General features: G+C 48.1%; 1 protein-coding gene across 1 annotated transcript; it reads right to left on the bottom strand.

The window, feature by feature from the left end:
* Positions 1 to 17283: 17283 nt before the first annotated feature.
* LOC140471251 (uncharacterized) lies at positions 17284 to 26715 on the bottom strand. Its single transcript, XM_072567210.1, has 2 exons — positions 26065 to 26715; positions 17284 to 18758 (listed from the first exon to the last, which is right to left on the bottom strand). Exons 1-2 carry the CDS (start codon positions 26669 to 26671, stop codon positions 18526 to 18528), a joined length of 840 nt encoding a protein of 279 aa, XP_072423311.1. The 5' UTR covers positions 26672 to 26715; the 3' UTR covers positions 17284 to 18525.
* Positions 26716 to 27603: the final 888 nt, after the last annotated feature.

The following is a 27603-nucleotide window of genomic DNA, read 5'->3' as shown; positions in this document are numbered from 1 at the left end:
GCCCCCACCACTTCCTCTGGCAGCTCCTCCCACACACGCACCACCCTCTGGGGGAAAAGTTGCCCCTCGGGTCCCTTTTCCCCCTCTCACCTTAAACCTACCCCCCCTCTAGTTCTGGACTCCAAGGGGGAAAAGACCTTGCCTATTTACCCTATCCACACCCCCCTCGTGATGTTATAAACCTCTATAAGGTCACCCCTCAGCCTCCGACGCTCCAGGGAAAACAGTCCCCAGCCTGTCCCAGCCTCTCCCTGTAGCTCAAACCCTCCAACATCCTTGTCAATCTTTTCCAAACCCTTCCACAACATCCTTCCTGTAGTAGGGAGACCGGGATTGAACACAATATTCCAACAGGGGCCCCCTAACCAATGTCCTGTACAGCCACAACATGACCCTCCCCAACTCCTGTACTCAATACTCTGACCAATAAAGGGAAGCATACCCAACGCCTCCTTCACTATCCTATCGACCTGAGACTCCACTTTCAAGGAGCTATGAACCTGCTCTCCAAGGTCTCTTGGTTCAGCAACACTCCCTAGGACCTTCCCATTTGCTTGTGCTGATTCTAATTTCCTTTCTGGCATTCTCTCCCCTGACCTTTCTTCCTATCATTGTCTCCATCCCTTACTCTCTATTTCGCTGTGTCTAAGTACTTCATTTGGGTATTTTATTTTACATTACAAGGGGAAATGATGTGTGTCAGTGCGTGTGCATTTGTGCGTGTGCTTATAATTGTCTTTGCATTTCTGCGTTTGTGTCTGTGTGTGTGTGTTTGTGTCTGTGTGTGTGTGTTTGTGTGTGTGTGTATGTGTCTGTGTATCTGTATGTGTCTTTATTCCAGTGTTTACATTTACCTGTCTGTGTCTCTGCATTTGAGCTTATGTTTAAGTGTTTATATGTTTGTGTGTGTGTGCGTGCATGTGTGAAAGTGTACCTGTGTGTTTCTGTGTATGTGTATGTGTGACTGAGCTTGCATTTGCTATATACATCTTTGTACCTCCATTCTAACATATGTGTTTGTGCACATGTGTATGAATGTGTGTGTGTTTGTACCTGCGTTTGCATTTATATGATGATGTCTGTGTGTGTCTATCCATATGTGTGCTTCCATGTATGAATGTGTTTCTTGGAAATCTTTGCACCTGCAGTTGCATTGTTTGTGTGTGTGTGTTCACCCTTGTGTGAATGTGTGTTCTCTATATCTGAGTTTACATTTATGTCATTGTATGTGTGTGAGTTTCTGTATGCATATCTACATAGGAATGTATAGCGTGTGTGTGTTTAGGTGAATGTGTTTCTCTTTGTTTGAATCTGTGTGTGTGTCTCTGTATGTTTAGGTGAATGTGTTTCTCTCTGAATTTGTGTATGTGTCTGTGTGTGTTTAGGTGAACATATTTCTCTCTGTTTGAATGTGTGTCTGTGTGTGTATGCCTGTGTGTGTGTTTAGGTGTGCATATACTTGTGTGAATGTGTCGCTGTGTCTACCTGTGTTTCTGTGTGTGCACCCAAGTGTCTGTGTGTGTTTCTATGTTTGTATCTATGTGTGAGTGTTCATCTCTGCATGTGTATCTATGTGGGTGTATTTGGTTGTGTGTGTCTGTTTGTGTTTCTGCATGTGCCTATGTATGAATGTGTGTCTCTCTGTGTGTGAAACTATGTATATGTATGTGAGTATCTGTATGTACCTTTGTATGTATATTTGTGTGTGAATCTGTGTAAATATGTGTGTGTGCACATTTGTCTGTATATATATCATTGTGTGAACCTGTATATATGTGTGTGCATCTGTGTGTATCTTTTTATGTATATCTGTGTTTATGTGTGTGTGATTCTGTGTGTGTCTGTGCAAATCTGTATATGTATGTGTGTGTGCATCTGTGTGTATCTCTGTGTGAATCTGTGTATGTGTGTGTTTTTGTGTGTGTGTAGCTGTGTGTATTTTTGTGTGTATCTGTGTGTAAGTCTGTGGATATGTATGTGTACACCTGTGTATATCTGTGCATGTATATCTTTGTGTGTATCTGTGTGTAAATCTATAGATATGTATGTGTGAATCTGTGTGCATGTGTGCGTGTATCTCTGCATGTATATCTGTGTGAATCTGTGTGTTTTTTGCTTGTGTATGTGTGTGTATATCTGTGTGCATCTTTGTGTGTATATGTGTGTGTGTATCTGTGCATGTATATCTGTGTGCATGTGTGTGTATCTCTGCATGTATATCTGTGTGAATCTGTGTGTCTTTTGCGTGTGTATGTGTGTGTATATCTGTGTGCATCTTTGTGTGTATATGTGTGTGTGTGTGCATCTGTGCATGTATATCTGTGTGTGAATCTGTGTATCTGTGTGTACCTTTGTGTGTAAATCTGTGTGCGCATCGGTGCATGTATATCTGTGTGCGAATCTGTGTATCTGTGTGTGAATATCTCTGTATATATGTGTGTGCATTTGTGTGTATCTCTTTGTGTGTAAATCTGTGCATGTGTGTGTGTGTGCGTGTATATCTGTGTGTGAATCTGCGTGTTTCTACGTGTATGTCCAATTCATGAATCACAGAAATAGAGTCTATTACTTGGATTAGATGTGAAAAAAGTACATTTGGAAGGGGCCCCCTTCCAAAGCCAGCTGACTGACAGTAGAACAGGTCTTTGTATCACAGAGTCCCGACGCTCTCTGTATTCCCGCCCGCGATCTGCAATTTACCGAATCGATCTGGCCGCCTCTCGGCCACGTTTATTCGGCCACGTTCATGTTTGTTCCTTCCTTCTTCTTACAGGAGAGAGGTATTCATTAGCCAGCTGGGTTTGAATGACCTGGGAGCCCCTCGCCAGCTCAGTGCAGGAAACACTGCCTAACGACTGATCGTAAAGATGGCACTCAGCCACAACTCAAAAGTTCAAAGTCAACAGCGGGTTCCCCACCCCTTCTGTGTTTATTGCAAAGTGTCTCGTCTGGGTGTGAGGGTGAGGCTGGGAGATGATTAGGTTAGATTCCTTGCAAAACGGAAACAGGCCCTAGAGCCTAACCAGTCCACACCAACCCTCCAGATCCATTCCCCTCTGACTAGTGCACTGAACACTATAGGCAGTTTAGCGTGGGCAATTCACCTGACCTGCACATCGTCTGGACTGTGGGGGGAAACCGGAGGAAACCCACACAGACACGGGGAGAATGTGCAAACTCCACACAGATCCACTGTACCGCCAGAGATGGGACTGGGTGGGGGGGAGCGGGGGGGGGGGGGGGGGGGGAGATGGAGCGGAGGGTGGGAGATTGGGTTGGGAAATAGGACTGACGGTGGGAGATGGGGTTGAGGGTGGGAGATGGGGTGTGAGGGCGGGAGATGGGTGTGAGGGTGGGAGATGGGTGTGAGGGTGGGAGATGGGTGTGAGGGTGGGAGATGGGTGTGAGGATGGGAGATGGGTGTGAGGGTGGGAGATGGGGTCGAGGGTGGGAGATGGGGGTGAGGGTGGGAGGTGGGGGTGAGGGTGGGAGGTGGGGTGTGAGGGTGAGGGATGGGGGTGAGGGTGGGGGATGGGGTTGATGGTGGGAGATGGGGGTGAGGGTGGGGGATGGGGGTGAGGGTGGGGGATGGGGTTGATGGTGGGAGATGGGAGTGAGGGTGGGAGATGGAGCTGAGGGTAGGAGATGGGGTTGAGGGAGGGAGAGGGGTGTGAGGGGGGGAGATGGGTGTGAGGGTGGGAGATGGGGTGAGGGTGGGAGATGGGGTGAGGATGGGAGATGGGTGTGAGGGTGGGAGATGGGGTGAGGGTGGGAGATGGGGTGAGGGTGGGAGATGGGTGTGAGGATGGGAGATGGGTGTGAGGGTGGGAGATGGGGTCGAGGGTGGGAGATGGGGTGAGGGTGGGAGATGGGGTGAGGGTGGGAGATGGGGTGAGGGTGGGAGATGGGGTCGAGGGTGGGAGATGGGGTGAGGGTGGGAGATGGGGTGAGGGTGGGAGATGGGGTGAGGGTGGGAGATGGGGTGAGGGTGGGAGATGGGGTGAGGGGGGGAGATGGGTGTGAGGGTGGGAGATGGGGTTGAGGGTGGGAGATGGGGTTGAGGGTGGGAGATGGTGAGAGGGTGGGAGATGGGGTTGAGGGGGGGAGATGGGTGTGAGGGTGGGAGATGGGGGTGAGGGTGGGAGATGGGGTTGAGGGTGTGAGATGGGTGTGAGGGTGGGAGATGGGGGTGAGGGTGGGAGATGGGGTTGAGGGTGGGAGATGGGTGTGAGGGTGGGAGATGGGTGTGAGGGTGGGAGATGGGTGTGAGGGTGGGTGATGGGGGTGAGGGTGGGAGATGGGGGTGAGGGTGAGAGATGGGTGTGAGGGTGGGAGAGGGGTGTGAGGGTGGGAGATGGGTGTGAGGGGGGGAGATGGGGTGAGGGTGGGAGATGGGTGTGAGGGGGGGAGATGGGGTGAGGGTGGGAGATGGGTGTGAGGGTGGGATATGGGGTGAGGGTGGGAGATGGGTGTGAGGGTGGGAGATGGGGTGAGGGTGGGAGATGGGGTTGAAGGTGGGAGATGGGGTTGAAGGTGGGAGATGGGGTGAGGGTGGGAGATGGGTGTGAGGGGGGGAGATGGGGTTGAGGGGGGGAGATGGGTGTGAGGGTGGTAGATGGGTGTGAGGGTGGGAGAGGGGTGTGAGGGGGGGAGATGGGGTGAGGGTGGGAGATGGGGTTGAAGGTGGGAGATGGGGTGAGGGTGGGAGATGGGTGTGAGGGGGGGAGATGGGGTTGAAGGTGGGAGATGGGGTGAGGGTGGGAGATGGGGTGAGGGTGAGAGATGGGTGTGAGGGTGGGAGAGGGGTGTGAGAGTGGGAGATAGGAGTGAGGGTGGAAGACGGGTGTGAGGGTGGGAGATGGGGTGAGGTGGAGATGGGGTTGAGGGAGAGAGAGAGTTGGGGCTGAGCGTATGGGTGGGGGTAGGAAGTGTGGGTTTATCACATCCCTGGAAACACAAACCACTTGGAGCTATCTACACATCTGAGGTTAGGGTGGATTGGCCGTGCTAAATTGTCCCGTAGTGCCCAGGGATGTGCAGGTTAGGGTAGATTGGCCGTGCTAAATTGTCCCGTAGTGCCCAGGGATGTGCAGGTTGGGGTAGATTGGCCGTGTTAAATTGTCTCGTAGTGCCCAGGGATGTGCAGGTTAGGGTGGATTGGCCGTGCTAAATTGTCCCCGTAGTGCCCAGGGATGTGCAGGTTAGGGTAGATTGGCCGTGCTAAATTGTCCCGTAGTGCCCAGGGATGTGCAGGTTAGGGTAGATTGGCCGTGCTAAATTGTCCCGTAGTGCCCAGGGATGTGCAGGTTAGGGTAGATTGGCCGTGTTAAATTGTCTCGTAGTGCCCAGGGATGTGCAGGTTAGGGTAGATTGGCCGTGCTAAATTGTCCCCGTAGTTCCCAGGGATGTGCAGGTTAGGGTAGATTGGCTGTGCTAAATTGTCCCCGTAGTGCCCAGGGATGTGCAAGTTAGGGTGGGATTGACCGTGCTAAATTGTCCCGTAGTGCCCAGGGATGTGCAGGTTAGGGTGGGATTGGCCGTGCTAAATTGTCCCGTAGTGCCCAGGGATGTGCAGGTTAGGGTGGGATTGGCCGTGCTAAATTGTCCCGTAGTGCCAAGGAATGTGCAGATTAGGGAAGATTGGCCGTGTTAAATTGTCCCATAGTGCCCAGGGATGTGCAGGTTAGGGTGGGATTGGCCGTGCTAAATTGTCCCGTAGTGCCCAGGGATGTGCAGGTTAGGGTGGGATTGGCCGTGCTAAATTGTCCCATAGTGCCCAGGGATGTGCAGGTTAGGGTAGATTGGCCGTGCTAAATTGTCCCGTAGTACCCAGGGATGTGCAGATTAGGGTGGATTGGCCGTGCTAAATTGTCCCATAGTGCCCAGGGATGTACAGGTTAGGGTGGATTGGCTGTGCTAAATTGTCCTGTTGTGCAGAGGGATGTGCAGGTTAGGGTGGATTGGCTGTGCTAAATTGTCCCTGTAGTGCCCAGGGATGTGCGGGTTAGGGTGGGATTGGCCATGCTATATTGTCCCTGTAGTGCCCAGGGATGTTCGGGTTAGGGTGGGATTGGCCATGCTAAATTGTCCCGTTGTGACCAGGGATGTGCAGGTTAGGGTAGATTGGCCGTGCTAAATTGTCCCGTAGTGCCCAGGGATATGCAGGTTAGGGTGGATTTGGCCGTGCTAAATTGTCCCGTAGTGCCCAGGGATGTGCAGGTTAGCGTGGGATTGGCCGTGCTAAATTGTCCCGAAGTGCCCCGGGATGTGCAAGTTAGGGTGGGATTGACCGTGCTAAATTGTCCCGTAGTGCCCAGGGATGTGCAGGTTAGGGTGGGATTGGCCGTGCTAAATTGTCCCGTAGTGCCCAGGGATGTGCAGGTTAGGGTAGATTGGCCGTGTTAAATTGTCTCGTAGTGCCCAGGGATGTGCAGGTTAGGGTGGATTGGCCGTGCTAAATTGTCCCCGTAGTGCCCAGGGATGTGCAGGTTAGGGTGGGATTGGCCGTGCTAAATTGTCTCGTAGTGCCCAGGGATGTGCAGGTTAGGGTGGGATTGGCCGTGCTAAATTGTCCCGTAGTGCCAAGGAATGTGCAGATTAGGGAAGATTGGCCGTGTTAAATTGTCCCATAGTGCCCAGGGATGTGCAGGTTAGGGTGGGATTGGCCGTGCTAAATTGTCCCGTAGTGCCCAGGGATGTGCAGGTTAGGGTGGGATTGGCCGTGCTAAATTGTCCCATAGTGCCCAGGCATGTGCAGGTTAGGGTAGATTGGCCGTGCTAAATTGTCCCGTAGTACCCAGGGATGTGCAGATTAGGGTGGATTGGCCGTGCTAAATTGTCCCATAGTGCCCAGGGATGTACAGGTTAGGGTGGATTGGCTGTGCTAAATTGTCCTGTTGTGCAGAGGGATGTGCAGGTTAGGGTGGATTGGCTGTGCTAAATTGTCCCTGTAGTGCCCAGGGATGTGCGGGTTAGGGTGGGATTGGCCATGCTATATTGTCCCTGTAGTGCCCAGGGATGTTCGGGTTAGGGTGGGATTGGCCATGCTAAATTGTCCCGTTGTGACCAGGGATGTGCAGGTTAGGGTAGATTGGCCGTGCTAAATTGTCCCGTAGTGCCCAGGGATATGCAGGTTAGGGTGGATTGGCCGTGCTAAATTGTCCCGTAGTGCCCAGGGATGTGCAGGTTAGCGTGGGATTGGCCGTGCTAAATTGTCCCGAAGTGCCCCGGGATGTACAGGTTAGGGTGGATTGGCTGTGCTAAATTGTCCCGTAGTGCCCTGGGATGTGCAGGTTAGGGTGGGATTGGCCGTGCTAAATTGTCCCTGTAGTGCCCCGGGATGTACAGGTTAGGGTGGATTGGCCGTGCTAAATTGTCCCGTAGTGCCCTGGGATGTGCAGGTTAGGGTGGGATTGGCCGTGCTAAATTGTCTCGTAGTGCCCAGGGATGTGCAGGTTAGGGTGGGATTGGCCGTGCTAAATTGTCCCGTAGTGCCAAGGAATGTGCAGATTAGGGAAGATTGGCCGTGTTAAATTGTCCCGTAGTGCCCAGGGATGTGCAGGTTAGGGTGGATTGGCCGTGCTAAATTGTCCCGTAGTGCCCAGGGATGTGCAGGTTAGGGTAGATTGGCCGTGTTAAATTGTCCCATAGTGCCCAGGGATGTGCAGATTAGGGTGGATTGGCCGTGCTAAATTGTCCCATAGTGCCCAGGGATGTACAGGTTAGGGTGGATTGGCTGTGCTAAATTGTCCTGTTGTGCAGAGGGATGTGCAGGTTAGGGTGGATTGGCTGTGCTAAATTGTCCCTGTAGTGCCCAGGGATGTGCGGGTTAGGGTGGGATTGGCCATGCTAAATTGTCCCTGTAGTGCCCAGGGATGTTCGGGTTAGGGTGGGATTGGCCATGCTAAATTGTCCCGTTGTGACCAGGGATGTGCAGGTTAGGGTAGATTGGCCGTGCTAAATTGTCCCGTAGTGCCCAGGGATATGCAGGTTAGGGTGGATTGGCCGTGCTAAATTGTCCCGTAGTGCCCAGGGATGTGCAGGTTAGCGTGGGATTGGCCGTGCTAAATTGTCCCGAAGTGCCCCGGGATGTACAGGTTAGGGTGGATTGGCTGTGCTAAATTGTCCCGTAGTGCCCTGGGATGTGCAGGTTAGGGTGGGATTGGCCGTGCTAAATTGTCCCTGTAGTGCCCCGGGATGTACAGGTTAGGGTGGATTGGCTGTGCTAAATTGTCCCGTAGTGCCCTGGGATGTGCAGGATAGGGTGGGATTGGCCGTGCTAAATTGTCCCCGTAGTGCCCAGGGATGTGCAGGTTAGGGTGGATTGGCCGTGCTAAATTGTCCCGTAGTGCCCAGGGAAATGTGGGTTAGGGTGGATTGGCTATGCTTAATTGTCCCTGTAGTGCCCAGGGATGTGCGGGGTAGGGTGGGATTGGCCATGCTAAATTGTCCCGTTGTGCCCAGGGATGTGCAGGTTAGGGTAGATTGGCCATGCTAAATTGTCCCGTAGTGCCCAGGGATGGGCAGGTTAGGGTGGATTGGCCGTGCTAAATTGTCCCGTAGTGCCCAGGGATGTGCAGGTTAGGGTGGGATAGGCCCTGCTAAATTGTCCCGTAGTGCCCAGGGATGTGCAGGTTAGGGTGGGATAGGCCCTGCTAAATTGTCCCGTAGTGCCCAGGGATGTGCAGGTTAGGATGGGATAGGCCCTGCTAAATTGCCCCGTAGTGCCCAGGGATGTACAGGTTAGGGTGGGATTGGCCGTGCTAAATTGTCCCACAGTGCCCAGGGATGTGCAGGTTAGCGTGGGATTGGCCGTGCTAAATTGTCCCCGTAGTGCCCAGGGATGTGCAGGTTAGGGTGGGGATGGGCTGTGCTAAATTGTCCCGTAGTGCCCAGGGATGTGCAGGTTAGGGTGGATTGGCCGTGCTAAATTGTCCCGTAGTGCCCAGGGATGTGCAGGTTAGGGTGGGATTAGCCATGCTAAATTGTCCCATAGTGCCCAGGGATGTGCAGGTTAGGGTAGATTGGCCGGGCTAAATTGTCCCGTAGTGCCCAGGGATGTGCAGGTTAGGGTGGGATTGGCCGTGCTAAATTGTCCCATAGTGCCCAGGGATGTTCAGGTTAGGGTGGATTGGCTATGCTAAATTGTCCTGTTGTGCAGAGGGATGTGCAGGTTAGGGTGGATTGGCCGTGCTAAATTGTCCCTGTAGTGCCCAGGGATGTGCGGGTTAGGGTGGGATTGGCCATGCTAAATTGTCCCGTTGTGGCCAGGGATGTGCAGGTTAGGGTAGATTGGCCGTGCTAAATTGTCCCATAGTGCCCAGGGATGTGCAGGTTAGGGTGGGATAGGCCCTGCTAAATTGTCCCGTAGTGCCCAGGGATGTGCAGGTTAGGGTGGGATTGGCCGTGCTAAATTGTTCCGTAGTGTCCAGGGATGTGCAGGTTTGGGTGGGATTGGCCATGCTAAATTGTCTCGTAGTGCCCAGGGATGTGCAGGTTAGCGTGGGATTGGCCGTGCTAAATTGTCCCGTAGTGCCCAGGGATGTGCAGGTTAGGGTGGGATTGGCCGTGCTAAATTGTCCCGTAGTGCCCAGGGATGTGCAGGTTAGGGTGGGATTGGCCGTGCAAAATTGTCCCGTCGTGCTCAGGGATGTGCAGGTTAGGGTGGATTGGCCGTGCTAACTTGTCCCATAGTGCCCAGGGATGTGCAGGTTAGGGTGGGATTGGCCGTGCTAAATTGTCCCCGTAGTGCCCAGGGATGTACAGGTTAGGGTGGGATTGGCCGTGCTAAATTGTCCCATAGTGCCCAGGGATGTGCAGGTTAGGGTGGGGATTGGCCGTGCTAAATTGTCCCCGTAGTGCCCAGGGACGTGCAGGTTAGGGTGGATTGGCCGTGCTAAATTGTCCCATAATGCCCAGGGATGTGCAGGTTAGCGTGGGATTGGCCGTGCTAAATTGTCCCCGTAGTGCCCAGGGATGTGCAGGTTACGGTGGGGATTGGCCGTGCTAAATTGTCCCCGTAGTGCCCAGGGATGTGCAGGTTAGGGTGGATTGGCCGTGCCAAATTGTCCCGTAGTGCCCAGGATGTACAGGTTAGGGTGGATTGGCCGTGCTAAATTGTCCCCGTAGTGCCCAGGGACGTGCAGGTTAGGGTGGGATTGGCCGTGCTAAATTGTCCCCGTAGTGCCCAGGGACGTGCAGGTTTGGGTGGGATTGGCCGTGCTAAATTGTCCCCGTAGTGCCCAGGGACGTGCAGGTTAGGGTGGATTGGCCGTGCTAAATTGTCCCGTAGTGCCCAGGAACGTGCAGGTTAGGGTGGGATTGGCATGAGATGAAGATGTCGCTAGCTAGACCAGCATTTATTACCCCTCCCTGATTGCGCAGAGGCCAGTTAAGAGTCAACCCCATTGCTGTGGGTCTGGAGTCACATCTAGGCCAGACCTGGTATGAATGGTCTTTTCCTTTCCTGAAGGACATTAGTGAACCAGATGGGTTTTTCCAACAATCGACTATGAATTTACAATCATCATCAGACTCTTCGTTCCAGACTTTCACTGAATTCAAATTCCACCTTCTGCCATGGCATGATTCAAACCCGGGCCCCACAACATTACCTAGGTTTCTAGATTAACAGTCCAGCAATAATATCACACACACAGACACACACACACTTTCTCAAACATCGACACACTGTCAGACAGAGATACAGAAACACACAGAGACACACACACTTTCTCAAACATCGACACACTGTCAGACAGAGATACAGACATACACACACAGACACACACACTTTCTCAAATAGAGACACACTGTCAGACAGAGAGACAGACACACACACACAGAGACACACACACACTTTCTCAAACAGAGACACACTGTCAGACAGAGAGACAGACACACACAGAGACACACACACTTTCTCAAACATCGACACACTGTCAGACAGAGAGACAGACACACACACACAGAGACACACACACACTTTCTCAGAGACACACTGTTAGACAGAGATACAGAAACACACACACACACAGACACACACACTTTCTCAAACAGAGACACACTGTCAGACAGAGATACAGAAACACACACACACAGAGACACACATACTTTCTCAAATAGAGACACACTGTCAGACAGAGAGACAGACACACACACTTTCTCAAACAGTGACGCACTGTCAGACAGAGAGACAGACACACACACACACAGACACACACACTTTCTCAAACAGAGACGCACTGTCAGACAGAGAGAGAGAGCGAGAGACCCAGGTGCACACACAAACACATGAAAGCAGAGAGGTACATGCATAAACATACACACACACGCACTTGTTGGAAATTTGCATAAACATACTCATCTTTACAGAGGCGAACCACTAACAGCTAGACACAAATACGCATACAAACTGTCAAACAGACTCACGAACACGCAGGCACAAACACATGCATACAAGGCCGGGGGGGGAGACAGAGAGATAGAGAGGCACACACACAGACATGTGGGTTACTGACATAAATGCAAATATACATACATTGAGAGGGACAAACTAAAAACCAGGTATACATATACCCAAGACACACACACAGGCACACATAAAAATAGAGAGAGGGTTTGAAAGCACATACTTACAGAGACACACACAAATGCAGATAGGGACACTGACACATGCACAGACCCACACACAGAGACTGGGCACAGGAAACACATAAACACCACTACATTGAGACACGCATGCAGAGACAGAGAGAGGTTGAGACACACAGAAAGAGACAGAGACATAATGACATATGCAGAAACACAGCTACACGGAGACACAGAGATTGAGGAGTACTCAGAGTGAGGGAGAGAGACAACACAGCTACACAGAGAAACAATGCAGAAAGAGACAGCGACTGAGTTACACAGAAAGAGAATGTGATTAAAAAGAAGTTCTGGGATTTACACATTAACGAACCTAAACCTGCAACCCATTGAAAAAGATGAAAGATTTAACAGCAATCTAGGTTCGTTCAATCTAGTTCCATGACAGTGAAATCTTTTGCTATAAATTCTGTATCTTATGATCCTGCTCCACAGCTTTGAAGGAACAGCGCTCTGAAAGCTAGTGCTTCCGAACAAACCTATTGGACTGTAACCTGTGTGATTTTTCGGTTTGTCTATCCCAGTCCAAAACTGGCTCCACCACATCATACACAGAAAGAGAGAGAGCCACACACACACATAGACATACAGAAACACTCATGCAGATGGATTGAGAAATATGAATGAGAGAGAGAGAGAGAGAGAGAGAGAGAGACATGAAGACAGACACAAACACAGCTACACTGAAACAGAGAGAGGTTGAAAAATATGTATGAGAGAAGGACATGGAGACACACACAAACACAACTCCGCTGAGGCACACACACACACACACACACACACACACACAGAATGTGTTGTTGTTACGATCTTAAACTCCACAACCACCTGATGGAGGAGTGGCACTCCGAAAGCTAGTGCTTCCAAATCAATCTGTTGGACCATAATCTGGCATTGCAGAAATACATAGAGAAGACAGAAAACCATAGAGACAGACAAACCCACAGCTATACTGAGACACACAGAGAGAGAGAGAGAGAGATGAAAAACATAGAGTCAGAGAGACATAGAGAGAGACACAAACACAGCTACATCAAAACACACATAGCAACATACACAAACACAGCTACACTGAGACAAAGAGAGAGAGACAGATCAATAAAGGCAGAGAGAGACAGCGACATAGAGACACACACAAACACAGCTACACCAAGAGGCACACATACACAGAGAAAGAGAGAGAGACATAGAGACACACACAAACACAGCTACACCAAGAGGCACACGTACACAGAGAAAGAGAGAGAGACATAGAGACACACACAAACACAGCTACACCAAGAGGCACACATACACAGAGAAAGAGAGAGAGACATAGAGACACACACAAACACAGCTACACCAAGGGGGACACATACACAGAGAAAGAGAGAGAGACATAGAGACACACACAAACACAGCTACACCAAGACACACACACACACACAGACACTGAGGAATACATAGAGAAGAGAACAACATGGAGACAGACACAACCACAACTACACTGAGACAGAGAGAGAAATTGAGAAAGGCAAAGAGAGAGAGAGAGAGAGAAAGAGACACTCAAAAAGAGCTACACCAAAACACACACACACACGAAGAAAGAGAGGGAGACTGTGAGGAATACATAGAGAAGAAGGAAAGACATAGAGATAAACAAAACCACTGCTATACTGAGACACCGAGACAGTGAGATTGAGAAAGACATAGAGACCTCAATAAATGTGGCTACAGCAAGACACACATGCACAAAGAGAGGGAGAGAGAGAGAGAGAGATTGGGGTACACAGACACACAGAGACACACACAAACAGAGCTACACTGAAATAGACACACACTTAAACGCGCACACACATAAACACACATACACAGACCTGAGAGACACACACACACACATAAGCACTGAGAGACATGGGGCAGAGGGGCGTGCAGGCATGAACATTCCTTTCCACAGAAATAAAGGTCTTTCTTTCTTATTCACAAAGTTCCACCTGTTGCAAAAGGTCCATGTAAATAGATGTCCCAGTTTTATTGGAATAAGCCCCATCGACCCAATGCCCCCCCTTGTCCCTTCCCCACCTCCCCTCCATCACAGACACTGGGGGAGGAGAGTGACAATTGAACTTGTCCTTACTTTCTCAGGGAGCGGCTCTACTGTCTCAGACAGAGCAATAAAGTGAATGAAACGCGTGGCCAGTAATATAAGGATGGCTCAGGGGGAGGACAGAATGTGTTTCTTTAGCTGATTGTGTGGAACAAGCAGAGTTGCCATGCTAACATTCAGTTCGGAGAGAGAGAGAGAGAGAGAGGTTTAGGAGGAAAAAAGGAAACCAATTTAATTATTTCTCCCCCAACCCCAAAACTTTATAATGTCATCTAGACTGAACAGGTTCCTCGAAAGACACAATTTTTCAACCTACCTCCTGCACCCACCTCAGCTCCCTCATAGACAGACGCACACATACACTCAGACACTCTTACACACACACACATGCACACAAACACGCACACACACACATACACACAAACACACACACACACATGCACACAAACACACACACACATGCGCACAAACACACACACACATACACACAAACACGCACACACTGACACACATACACACAAACACACACACCGACACACATACACACAAACACACACACACACAAACATGCATGCACCGACACACACCGACACACATGCACACAAACACGCACACACCGACACACATGCACACAAACACGCACGCACTGACACACACCGACACTCATGCACGCAAACACGCACACACTGACACACATGCACACAAACACGCACATACCGACACACATGCACACAAACACACACACACTGACACACACACCGACACACATACACACAAACATGCATGCACCGACACACACCGACACACATGCACACAAACACGCACACACCGACACACATGCACACAAACACGCACGCACTGACACACACCGACACACATGCACACAAACACTCATGCACTGACACACACACTGACACACATGCACACAAACACGCATACACCGACACACACACACCAGCATGAACACAAACGCACACACCGACACACACGCACATGCACACATGCACATACACAGACATACACATAAACACACACATACGAACATAGGGAAACAACACATTAATGAAACAACTTACACTTCGACACACCAATGCGAACCACACACACACACACACACACACACACGCGCACACACAGACATCCCTGTCTACACCACCGACACACACATACATGCCCTACAAACACCTATCTGTAGCACAAACACACTCACACATCTACCAGAATGACACGCATACCCATATGAACTCCACTTGCACACTCACAAACACACACCTATCTGAAACACATACACATCCCTATGAACCACACTCACCAACACACACCTCCATGAGCCACACACCCTACATGCAAACACACACCAATCTAAACAATGTACACACACACCTAGATGAACCACACTCACACAAACACACACCTATATGAAACACATGCAAACATACACACCTAACAACACACATGCCTAGATAAAACACTCACACTCACACAAACCTACCTGAACTGTGTGCACACCTATGTGAATCACACACCTGAATGAACATACCTATCTGAACCACACTCACTCCATGCACACACACTCTCTCTCACACACACACACACACCCATCTAAACCACACTCACTCCACAAACACAAACACAGATAAAATTGTTCAGACAAAAAGCAAACCTCACCACTTTTTTTTGTTGTTGTTCCCCTCCCCCCTCCCCCCCACCTCCCCACTTCCTAGTGTCTGGAGTGAGCTATTTGCTGTTTCATGTGGTTTGGTGTGTTTCACTATTCACACAGCTCTTGATAAAATTAAAATTATCTCCTTTCTCTCTCTTTCTCTCTCTCTCTCTCATTGTGACCACGAGAAAGAGAGGGTGTCCCTCAGATGCCTGTTAATTCAGGAAATAAACAAAAACAGAGTTTTTTTTTAAAAGTGAACAGTCACAGTTCTCAAATGAAAGTCGCCCTTACAGTATTTCACAGTAGTTTATTTGATAATGTAATGTAAACTGCAGACTCACATTAAAATTCAGCATGGAAGCGTTTTTTTTTGTTCTGTGTGCTAGAGACAGAACAGAGGTCCTTTTAAGCAACTTATTAGTGGCTGGAACACAATAGTCAAAAACAAATACATAACAGACAGACAGACAGACAGACACACACACACACATACACTCTCACACAGACACACACTCTCACACACATATACACACACAGTCACATAGACACACACACTCACACACATACACACACTCACATATACATAGACACACAGACACACACACACTCATACATACACACACACTCTCACACAGACACACACACACACACTCACACTCTCATACATACGCACACACAGGCACACACACACTCACATAGACACACACACACACACACACACATAGACACACAGACACACACACTTTTACCAAAACAAGTGAACACAAATGTGTAGACACACATATAGACATGGTCAAACACACAGCCAAACTTACATTCAGTCACATGTACACACACACAAACATGCACACACCGAGACACACACTAACACAGATGCACACAAATGATACACATACGCAGTCACACCCACACTCAGATGCACACATGTCAACATACACACACACAAATGTACATATGTACACACTGACACAAACGTCGGGACTTGCACTGACCAGTGCTAATTAAAATGCCCACCCAGAGGTGGGTTTGCACAGAATCACTCAGATACATACACTCACACATAGGCGCACACAGGTGTCCACACACAGCCACAGACATGTGCACTCACACACATACACACACGCACACACAACATCCACACACAGACACAGACGTGCACCCACACACATACACACACGCACACACACAGACACAGACATGTGCACCCACACACATACACACACGCACACACACAGACACAGACATGTGCACCCACACACATACACACACGCACACAAAACATCCACACACAGACACAGACATGTGCACTTACACACATACACACACGCACAACGCACACACACAGCCACAGACATGTGCACCCACACACATACACACACACACAACATCCACACACAGACACAGACATGTGCACCCACACACATACACACACGCACACACAACATCCACACACAGACACAGACATGTGCACTCACACACATACACACACGCACACACATCCACAGACATGTGCACCCACCCACATACACACACGCACACACACAACATCCACACACAGACATGTGCACCCACACACATACACACACGCACACACAACATCCACACACAGACACAGACATGTGCACTCACACACATACACACACGCACACACACAACATCCACACACAGACACTCACACAAATAGCTAAACGGAGATATACCAGAACAGTTGAAAGCTATTAAAGCGGTCCGTTCCGATTCTCGTCACAATTAATTCATTAATTAATTAATTTCCATTCTGAGTTACAGCGGGAAGGAGTCACTCTGAGTGGCACCTCCTGTCCATCAGAAATAAACTGAACATGACGGCAGATCCGATGAAGCGGTAAAAAGGTGCGGGGGGGGGGGGGGGGGGGGGAATGAGCGGCGGGGAGAGGGGCGCTGGGAGCTGGAGTAAGTAGCATGTGGTTGTGTGGGTGCGTGTCTACGTGAGTGTGTCTGTCTAAGTGTGTGTGTGTGTGTGTGTGCGTGTATCCGAGAGAGTGTACGTGTCTGTATGTGTGTGGGCCTGAGTGAGTATGTGTGTGCCCAAGCGAGTGGGCATATGTCTGAGTGTGAGTCTGTATGCCTGTGTGCATGTAGCAGTATGTGTGTTTGTGCATGCGGCTGAGTATGTGTGCCTGTGTGCATGTGTCTGTACCTAAGAGAATCTAAGTGCGTCTCTGTGTGTGCGCGTCTGTATCACGAGAGTCTATGTGTCTGTCTGTACGTGTGTTCAAGTGTGTGAGACCGCGCCTGTATGTGTGTACATGTTCCTGAGTGTGTATGGCTGTGTGCACGTGGTGTGTCTCAATGTGTGTGTGTCTGTATTTAAGAGAGTCTATGTGTCTCTTTGTGTGTGTCTAAGTGTGTGTCTGTCTGCGTGTGTCTGTATTTAAGAGAGTCTATGTGTCCCTTTGTGTGTGTCTCTGTGTGTGTCTGTATTTAAGAGAGTTTATGTGTCTCTTTGTGTGTGTCTCAGTGTGTGTCTGTCTGCGTGTGTCTGTATTTAAGAGAGACTATGTGTCTGTATGTGTGTATTTAAGCGTGTGCGAGCACCTGTATGTGTGTACATGCGCCTGGGTGTGTGTGCCTGTGTGCATGTGGTGTGTCTAAGTGTGTGTCTGTATCTCAGGGGCTTTACGTGTCTGCATGTTCTTGTGTCTAAGTGTGTGTCTGTATCTAAGAGACTCTACGTGCGGTATGTACGTGTGTCTAAGTGTGTGTGTCTCTGTGTGTGTCTGTATCTAAGAGACTCTATGTGTCTGTATGTGTGTGTCTATGTGTGTGTGTGTGTGTCTGTATTTAAGAGAGTCTGTGTCTGTATGTGTGTATTTAAGTGTGTGTGTGTGTGTGTGTGTGTGTGTGTGTGTAAGCCCAGTCAAATACCCCCTTTCCCCACCCCGCCTGACCTGGTTCATTTTGTGTGTGTGTGTGTGTGTTATGTGGTTGAGATAGAAGAGGAATCCATTTTCACTTTCCCTCCCTCTCTCTCTCTCTCTCTCTCACAGTTGCACTTATCTGCGATATTTCGTCTCTTCCCCCTCCCTGTGTTTACACACACGCACGCCTATGTCCATGTAGAAGGTCTTGCCAGTACTAAATTTCACAGAAGCGGGTTTCCGGAGAAATATTGCAGTCGATCCCTGTTCAGTTTCTTCTCTTTCATGCGCCGGTTCTGAAACCAGATTTTAACTTGGCGATCGCTGAGGTTCAGCATCCGGGAGAGCTGCACTCTCTTCTCCCTGTTGATGTAAACATTGAAAAAAAACTCCCTCTCCAGCTCGCGGATTTGAAACTTGCTGTAAGGACATCTTTTCTTCCTGGCCCGGGGTCCGCCTGTGGGGTTTTTGTTTTGACAACAACAAGGAAAAAGGGATGGGGATTATGACATATCAACCAAAACTAAAACATACAATAAACCAAAGGTTTCCGAGTCGGCTCCTCTGGTTAACACCCAGAACCGATTGTTTGGATGTGTTGATCATTTTGACGCGTAAAACCAAAACCATTCGGCAAGACTATTTTACCGTGTAAATATCCCCAAAGTATTAATTTTCCAGTCGTTTTTTTTAAAAAAAAAGACACGGGGTTTGTGTGCGTATGTCATAATTTTAACATGTGTATATCCCAAAGTTACCTCGGCAAAACTAACCATGTTTGTAAAATACAGGTTTGTGTGTGTGTGTGATAATTTTAACATGTAAATGAATCAAAGTTACCTCTGTAGAAATTCCCCATGTTTGTAAAATACAGGTTTGTGTGTGTCTGTGATAATCTTAACATGTAAATGAATCAAAGTTACCTCTGTAGAAATTCCCCATGTTTATAAAATACAGGTTTGTGTGTGTGTGTGTGTGTGATTATTTTGGCATGAAAATATCTCAGAGTAATCTCTAGAAATTCTCCAGGGTTATAAAATATAGGTTTGTGTGTGCGCATGTGTATGTGATAATTTTAACATGTAAATGAATCAAAGTAATCTCTGTAGAAATTCCCCATGTTTATAAAATACAGGTTTGTGTGTGTGTGTGTGATTATTTTGGCATGAAAATATCTCAAAGTAATCTCTAGAAATTCTTCAGGGTTATAAAATACAGGTTTGTGTGTGTGCATGTGTATGTGATAATTTTAACATGGAAACATCTCAAAGTAATCTCTGTAGGAATTCCCCATGTTTATAAAATACAGGTTTGTGTGTGTGATAATTTTAACATGTAGACATCTCAAAGTAATACCTGTAGAAATTCCCCATGTTTATAAAATACATGTGAGTGTGTGTGTGAGGGTGTGTGATCATTTTTATCATGTAAATGTCTCAAAGTGATCGCTGCAGAAACTGTCCATGTTTATAAAATACAGGTTTGTGTAATTGTGTGTGTGAGTGTGTGTGGGGACGTTGTGTGTGTGTGTGTGTGTGTGTGTGTGTGTGGAGGGTATGTGTGTGTGAGTGTGTGTGTGTGTGGAGGGTATGTGTGTGTGTGTGTGGAGGGTATGTGTGTGTGAGTGTGTGTGTGTGGAGGGTATGTGTGTGTGAGTGTGTGTGTGTGGAGGGTATGTGTGTGTGTGTGGAGGGTATGTGTGTGTGAGTGTGTGTGTGTGGAGGGTATGTGTGTATGTGTGTGTGGGGGGGGGCATTTGTGTGTGTGTGGGGGGGTATGTGTGTATGTGTGTGTGTGTGCGCGTGATTATTTTGGCATGTAAACATCTCAAAGTAATATCGGTTCAGATTTTCCACATTTTTAAACGTTGACTTTTGTCCATGGAGATGATGTTAACTTGGAAATATTTCAAAGTAATTTTTGCACAAATACCCCCTCCCCCAAAACGTTTAAAACACAAGTCTGCGTGGGGGTCTATGTCAGTGCGATCATTTTTTTTACACGCTGTAGGGGGCAGGGGTTAGGTCACATGTGGAATACTGTGCTCATGTCTGGTCTCTCTGTAATGGGAAAGATGTTGTGAAACTTGAAAGGATTCAAAAAAATATTTACAAGGATGTTACCGGGTTGAGCTACAGGGAGAGGCTGAACAGGCTGGGGCTGTTTTCCGTGGAGCATCGGAGGCTGAGGGGTGACCTTATAGAGGTTTATAAAATCATAAGGGGCATGGAGAGGGTAAATAGACAAGGTCTTTCCCCCCCCTGGAGTGGGGGGAGTCCAAAACTAGAGGGGCATAGGTTTGGGGTGAGAGGGGAAGGATATAAAAGAGACCTAAGGGGCAACTTTTTCACGCAGAGGGTGGTACGTGTATGGAATGAGCTGCCAGAGGAAGTGGTGGGGGCCGGTACAATTAAAAGGCATTTGGATGGGTATGTCAATCGGGAGGGTTTGGAGGGATATGGGCCGGTTGCTGGCAGGTGGGGACTAGATTGGGTTGGGATATCTGGGTCAGCATGGACGGGTTGGACCGAAGGGTCTGTTTCCATACTGTACATCTCTCTGACTGTCCACGTAAACACTTCAAAGTGGCTGCTGTACACACTCTCGCCAGGTTTTTTTAAGAACTCGAGTTTACGGTGCGTGTGTCTGTGTGATCGTTTCAACATTTAAATATTTCAAAGTATACTCTGTATGGATCCCCGGGTTTTTGTTTTCAAACGCAGTTTTGAGTCGAGAGGTAAATGTTTCTAAATAATCACTGTGTAAATCCCCCACAGGTTTCAAAAATACTGATTTACTAGCGATTATTTTAGCATGAAAAATCTCAAAGTAATCACTCTATAAGTCCCCAGGTATTTAAAATTATGTCTGCGTAATTATTTTAAAACGTGCATATCTGACCGTAATCTCTGTATAGATCTTCGGTTCTGGCCTCTTTTTTGTTAAAATAGATTTGTGTCCGCCTCGATTATTTTAAGGGGAACATTTTAAATCAGACTCTCTGAGGGATAGGGTTGTGCGTCTGCCTCTCGTGATCATTATAACACCCGAGCTGTTTCCAAAACTCTGAAGTCGCACCAGTCCTAAACACAGAGTCGTGTTCAATTTAACCAGGCAAACATTTCAAAGTAATCACGGCACAGATCCCGTATTTTTAAAACTCAAATTTGTGCCTGTGTATTTCGGCCTGTAGGGATAGTTTTAACATGCAAACATCACGTTGCACAGATTCCGCCCACCCCCACACCCCCAGTATTTTTTTTATAGCAGCGATTTGTGAGTCTGTCTGCTGTAATCATTTCAATATAGCGTGTTCTACAGCTCTGCAGATCCACCCAGATCTATGTCGTGCGGCTTATTTTAACGTGTACATATCTCTGCATAAATAGTCCAGACTTATGAAGCACAAATCTGTGTCCATAATGATCATTTTAATAGATAAATATTTCATGGTAACCACCCTATGGATCACAGATTGCATGTATATTTTGTGATTAATTTATAAGTACCTCAAATGTATCTCCAAGTTTTAAAAATTCGTTTGTGTGTGTGTGTGTGCCTATGAATTTTGTACCTGAAAATATTTCAAAGTTATCGCTCTATCGCCCCTAAATTTTTTAAAACTCAGACTTGGTTTGGGAGATTATTTTAACTTTTTTTTTAAATATTTCAAAGTAATCACTGTGCAGCCCGCCCCCACCCGTGCCCCCGGTGGTTTTTCAGCAGAGATCTGTGACAATGGGATTGTGTAGACATGTAAATATATCTCAATATTGTGGACATCGCCCACAAAAACACACGACTCCGTTTGGGTCTTGTCAATATTTTAACGGGTAGATATTTGAAAGTATAATTGCTCTGCGGTCTGTCGGTTTTTGTTTAAACAAAGGTTTGTGTGAGCGAGAGAGAGAGAGAGAGAGAGAGTGTATGTGTGTGTATGTGTGTGTGTGTGCGTGTGTGTGTATGTATGTATGTGTGTGTATGTATGTGTGTATGTGTGTGTGTGTGTATGTATGTGTGTATGTGTGTGTATGTGTGTGTGTGTATGTGTGTTTATGTGTATGTGCGTGTGTTTATGTGTGTATGTCTATGTGTATGCGTGTTCAGAATCTCTTCCACAGTGTAAACCACTTTCAGCGGGGAAACGGTCCAGTGAGGGATTCTGTGAAAACCCGGTGCAATTTATGCTCAATTAAACTTCGCTGAGAGAGAGAGGGAGGGTGGGGGAGGGAGGAGGAAAGGGTTTCAGTTTAACAAGCCATTCTGATTGAAGGTGAATGTGGTTTTCATAGTCTTTAAAATTTTCACAGACTCTCCGATGCCGAGAGTTGGATCGGATCTTGTTGCTATAACATTCTCCCACTCAAAGGCTGGATCCCATCATAAAAATAGTTGAGATAACAAAGCTGCACTTTTCGACTTCAATAAATACATATCCGGCGCTTATAAAACCTCAAATAAAACTTCCCTGGGGAAAACGCAAATAGAGAGAGGTTTCCATTCGCTGTTAAAGCAGCCAGGCAGACACACGCACTTACAGTATCGCTCTCTCCCTCGCACACACACACACACATACAAAAATCTCTTCCTCACACTCACTGGTCCTCTGAAACACACGAATTCTCTGTCTCACACTCACGAATTCTCTCTTACATATAGATTCTCTCTCACGCACCCAAATTATTTCATCCACACTTATACAAGTTCAGTCACCCTCACGCAAATTCTCTCACACACGCTCAAATTATTTCTGTCACACTTGTGCAAGTTCAATCACTCGTAGACACACTCAGATTTTCTCTTCCGCTCAAGTCCTGTCTCTCTCTCTCTCTCTCTCTCTCTCACACACACACACACACACACGCAAATTCTCTCACGTACAATGTCTGTCTGTCTCTCTCACACACACAAATTTCCTCACACGCAAATTCTCTTTCTCACAAACACAAATTCTCTCTCACATTCTCATACACGCACTCAAATTCTCTCTCTCACACACAAAGTTTCTCACACAAAAATTCTGTCTCTCCCACAAACACACAAATTCTCTCACACACTCGACTTGTGTCTCTCTCCCTCTCTCTATCTCACACACACACACACTCAATTTCTCACACACAATTTCTGTCTCTCTCCCACAAACACAAATTCTCTCTCAGCTTCTGTCTCTCTCTCTCTCTCACACACACACACACACACACACACACTACTCTCAAATTCTCCCTCACACACAAATTCCGTCTTTCTCTCTCACACTACACGCAAATTCTCCCTCACACACGAATTCTATCACTCCCTCACTCAATTTATGCGGCTCTCGCACACACACACAAATTCTGTCTTGCTCTCTCACACACACGCATTCTCTCTCACAAAAAAATTGTCTCTCTCAATCACACAAAATTTCTCACACACAAGTTCTGTCTCTCTCCCACAAATACAGATTCTCGCTCAAACAGTTTCTGTCTCTCTCTCTCACTACACTCAAATTCTCCCTCACATACGAATTCTGTCTCACTCTCTCTCACACACAAATTCTGCCTTTCTCTCTCACACAAATTCTCTCACGCCCAACTTCTTTCTCCCTCACGCGCTCAAATTCTCTATCACACACAAATTCTCTCTCATACACACACAAAACTTCCCAGACAAAAATTCTGTCTCTCTCCCACAAACACACAAATTCTCCCTCACACCCGAATTCTCTCTCTCTCATACACACACTCAAATTCTCTCACACAAATTTTCTCTCTCACACACACAAACTTTCTAATACACAAATTCTGTCTCTATTCCACAGACAAATTCTCTCACACACACTTTCTGTCTCTCTCTCTCTCTCTCTCACGCACACACACACAAATTCTCTCTCACACAAAATCTCTGTCTCACACAGAAATCCTCACACACACAAATTCACTCTCAACACATTCTCACAATTTCTGTCTTTCTCACACACACAAAGTCTCTCATACACAAATTCTGTCTATCTCACAAACTCACACATTCTGTCTTTCTCTCACAAGCACACAAACTCTCTCCTACACAAATTCTGACTCTCTCTCACGCACACAAATTCTCTCTCACGCACAGTTTATATCTCTCCCTCGCACACACAAATTCTCACACAGATGCACGCAGCAATTATCTGTCTCACACACTCACAAATTGTCACACTAATTCTCTTGCTCGCTCTCTCACACACAAATTCTCTCACACAGATGCACACAGTAATTCACCCACACAGACACACACAATAATTCTCTCTCACACAGAGACACACAAATTGTCACATAGACACACTCACTAATTCTCTCGCTCCCTCTCTCACACACACAAAACTTCTCAGAGAAAAACTCTGTCTCTCTCCCACAAACACACAAGTTTTCTCTTACCCCCGAATTCTCTCTCTCTCACACACACACTCAAATTCTCTCACACAAATTTTCTCTCTCACACACACAAAATTTCTCTCACACAAATTCTGTCTCTATTCCACAGACAAATTCTCTCACACACACTTTCTGTCTCTCTCTCTCTCTCTCTCTCTCACGCACACACACACAAATTCTCTCTCACACAAAATCTCTGTCTCACACAGAAATCCTCACACACACAAATTCTCTCTCAACACATTCTCACAATTTCTGTCTTTCTCTCACACACAAAGTCTCTCATACACAAATTCTGTCTGTCTCACAAACTCACAAATTCTGTCTTTCTCTCGCAAGCACACAAACTCTCTCCTACACAAATTCTGACTCTCTCTCACGCACACAAATTCTCTCTCACGCACAATTTATATCTCTCTCACGCACACAAATTCTCACACAGATGCACGCAGCAATTATCTGTCTCACACACTCACAAATTGTCACACTAATTCTCTTGCTCGCTCTCTCACGCACAAATTCTCTCACACAGATGCACACAGTAATTCACCCACACAGACACACACACAATAATTCTCTCACACACACAGAGACACACAAATTGTCACACGGACACACACACACTAATTCTCTCGCTCCCTCTCTCTCACACACACAAAACTTCTCAGACAAAAACTCTGTCTCTCTCCCACAAACACACAAATTCTCTCTTACCCCCGAATTCTCTCTCTCTCACACACACACTCAAATTCTCTCACACAAATTTTTTCTCTCACACACACAAAATTTCTCTCACACAAATTCTGTCTCTATTCCACAGACAAATTCTCTCTCACACACTTTCTGTCTCTCTCTCACACACACACGCACACACAAATTCTCTCTCAACACATTCTCACAATTTCTGTCTTTCTCACACACACAAAGTCTCTCATACACAAATTCAGTCTGTCTCACAAACTCACAAATTCTGTCTTTCTCTCGCAAGCACACAAACTCTCTCCTACACAAATCCTGACTCTCTATCACGCACAATTTATATCTCTCCCTCGCACACACAAATGCTCACACAGAGGCACGCAGCAATTATCTCACTCACACACTCACAAATTGTCACACTAATTCTCTTGCTCGCTCTCTCACACACAAATTCTCCCACACAGATGCACACAGTAATTCACCCACACAGATACACACACACACAATAATTCTCTCTCACACACACAGAGACACACAAATTGTCACACGGACACACACACACTAATTCTCTCGCTCCCTCACACACACACACACACACACCCAGACACACACAGAGACACACAAATTGTCACACACACACACCCCCAGACACACATAAAACAGTCCACCTACTGGAATTATTGAGAGCGGTGAGACCCGGCGGAACTGCCGCTGCTGTTCCCGGCTGATTGCCCGCGTGTCCGGACGGGGGGTCGGCTCCGACCGCCTGCCTCGGCTCTGCCTCCGGTCCTGCCTTCCCTCCCGGGACCGGCCCGGGGTCTCCCGCCTCCGCCCGGTGCAGGAGCAGTGGCGGTCGACCGCGGAAATTTCCGCCTCTCCCTCCTCCTCCTCCTCCTCCTCTGACGCCGTACGCCGCCTCCAAGAAGCCCTCCGACGGTTGGCTTTTCGACGGGTGGAGATCACGGGGAGCCCGCTCGGGGCTGCACCGGGGCGGCGGCGGTGGTTGTTGTTGTAGTAGGTGGCGCCGCTGACCGTACCCCGCGCCGTCTGCCAGCAGCAAGTCGGCGAGGGGGACGGGCGGAGGAGGAGGAGGAGGGGGGAGGAGCTCACTCTCCGCCGGTTCTACCGCCGGGTACGTGTAGGTGAACGGAGCGGGGTCTCTGGGCCCCACTCCCTGGGGTAACGGGTAAGCCGCCCGGCGGTGTGCGGGACTCTGCGCGGGGGGCAGGTACGGCGGGAACTCCGGTAAGTAATAGGCGGCGCAGTTGGAGAGGTACATCCTCGGGGCGCCTCTTTCCCCCCCGGCCCCCTCCCTCCTCTCTCTCTCTCCTCCCCCGCCCCCAGACCCTGCTCCTGAAGCGGCCAGGAAAATCTCCCCGGGCTGAGATTGTCGTACATACCCCGTCCAGCACAGCCCCCCCCCCCCTCTCCCCGTCTCTCTCCCTGTCTGTATGTGTGTGTGTGTGTTTGTGTGTGTGAGTGAGTGTGAGTGAGTGTGTGTTGGCGCGGGGTGGGAGGGGAAAGGGCTCTGGGGTGTGCACACCTTGGGGGGGGAGAGTGAGAGGCACACACACAGACACCCCACACAGAGATAAACACACACACACTCGAGAGAGAGAGAGAGAGAGAAAAATATATATATATATGACGCACACAGCCAGCAATTACTGCGCCCGAACACGTGATGTAAGGCAGATATTGCAAACACATCAAAGTTGAGATAGATTTTTGTTTGTTGGGGGGAAAAAAAAACCCAGCCACCGTGCTGGGCCGGCAAGAGTCTCCTCCAAGGGTCGGGGGCTGGGGTGGGTAGGGGGGAAATCAAGGTTAGGTGGGGAAGAGAAACCGCACACCAAAAAGAAAATGATATCAAATGTCCCTTTATTTCTCTCTATGTCTTTTTTATCTTATTATCTCTGTGTGTGTGTGTGTCTCTCTCTCTGTCTCTTTATCTGTCACTTTATCTCTGTGTGTGTCTCTCTCTCTCTCTGTCTCTTTATCTCTTTCTCTTTCTCTGTCACTTTATCTGTGTGTGTGTCTCTGTCTCTTTATCTCTTTGTCTGTCACTTTATCTCTGTGTGTCTCTCTCTCTCTCTCTCTGTCTCTTTGTCTGTCACTTTATCTCTGTGTGTCTCTCTATCTCTCTCTGTCTCTTTCTCTGTCACTTTATCTGTGTGTGTCTCTCTCTCTGTCTCTTTGTCTCTTTGTCTG

This window comes from Chiloscyllium punctatum, chromosome X (assembly GCF_047496795.1).
Source record: "Chiloscyllium punctatum isolate Juve2018m chromosome X, sChiPun1.3, whole genome shotgun sequence".
Taxonomy (NCBI): Eukaryota; Metazoa; Chordata; class Chondrichthyes; order Orectolobiformes; family Hemiscylliidae; genus Chiloscyllium; species Chiloscyllium punctatum.
This window is presented reverse-complemented; position numbering and strand designations above follow the sequence as displayed.

Bases quoted from the DNA above. Each gene is read 5' to 3' on its own strand.
- LOC140471251 (XM_072567210.1), bottom strand. From the start codon at position 26,671: ATGTACCTCTCCAACTGCGCCGCCTATTACTTACCGGAGTTCCCGCCG. The intron at 18,759-26,064 runs GTAGGTGGACTG...AAAACCCCACAG, and splicing joins CACCGCTCTCAATAATTCCA to GCGGACCCCGGGCCAGGAAG.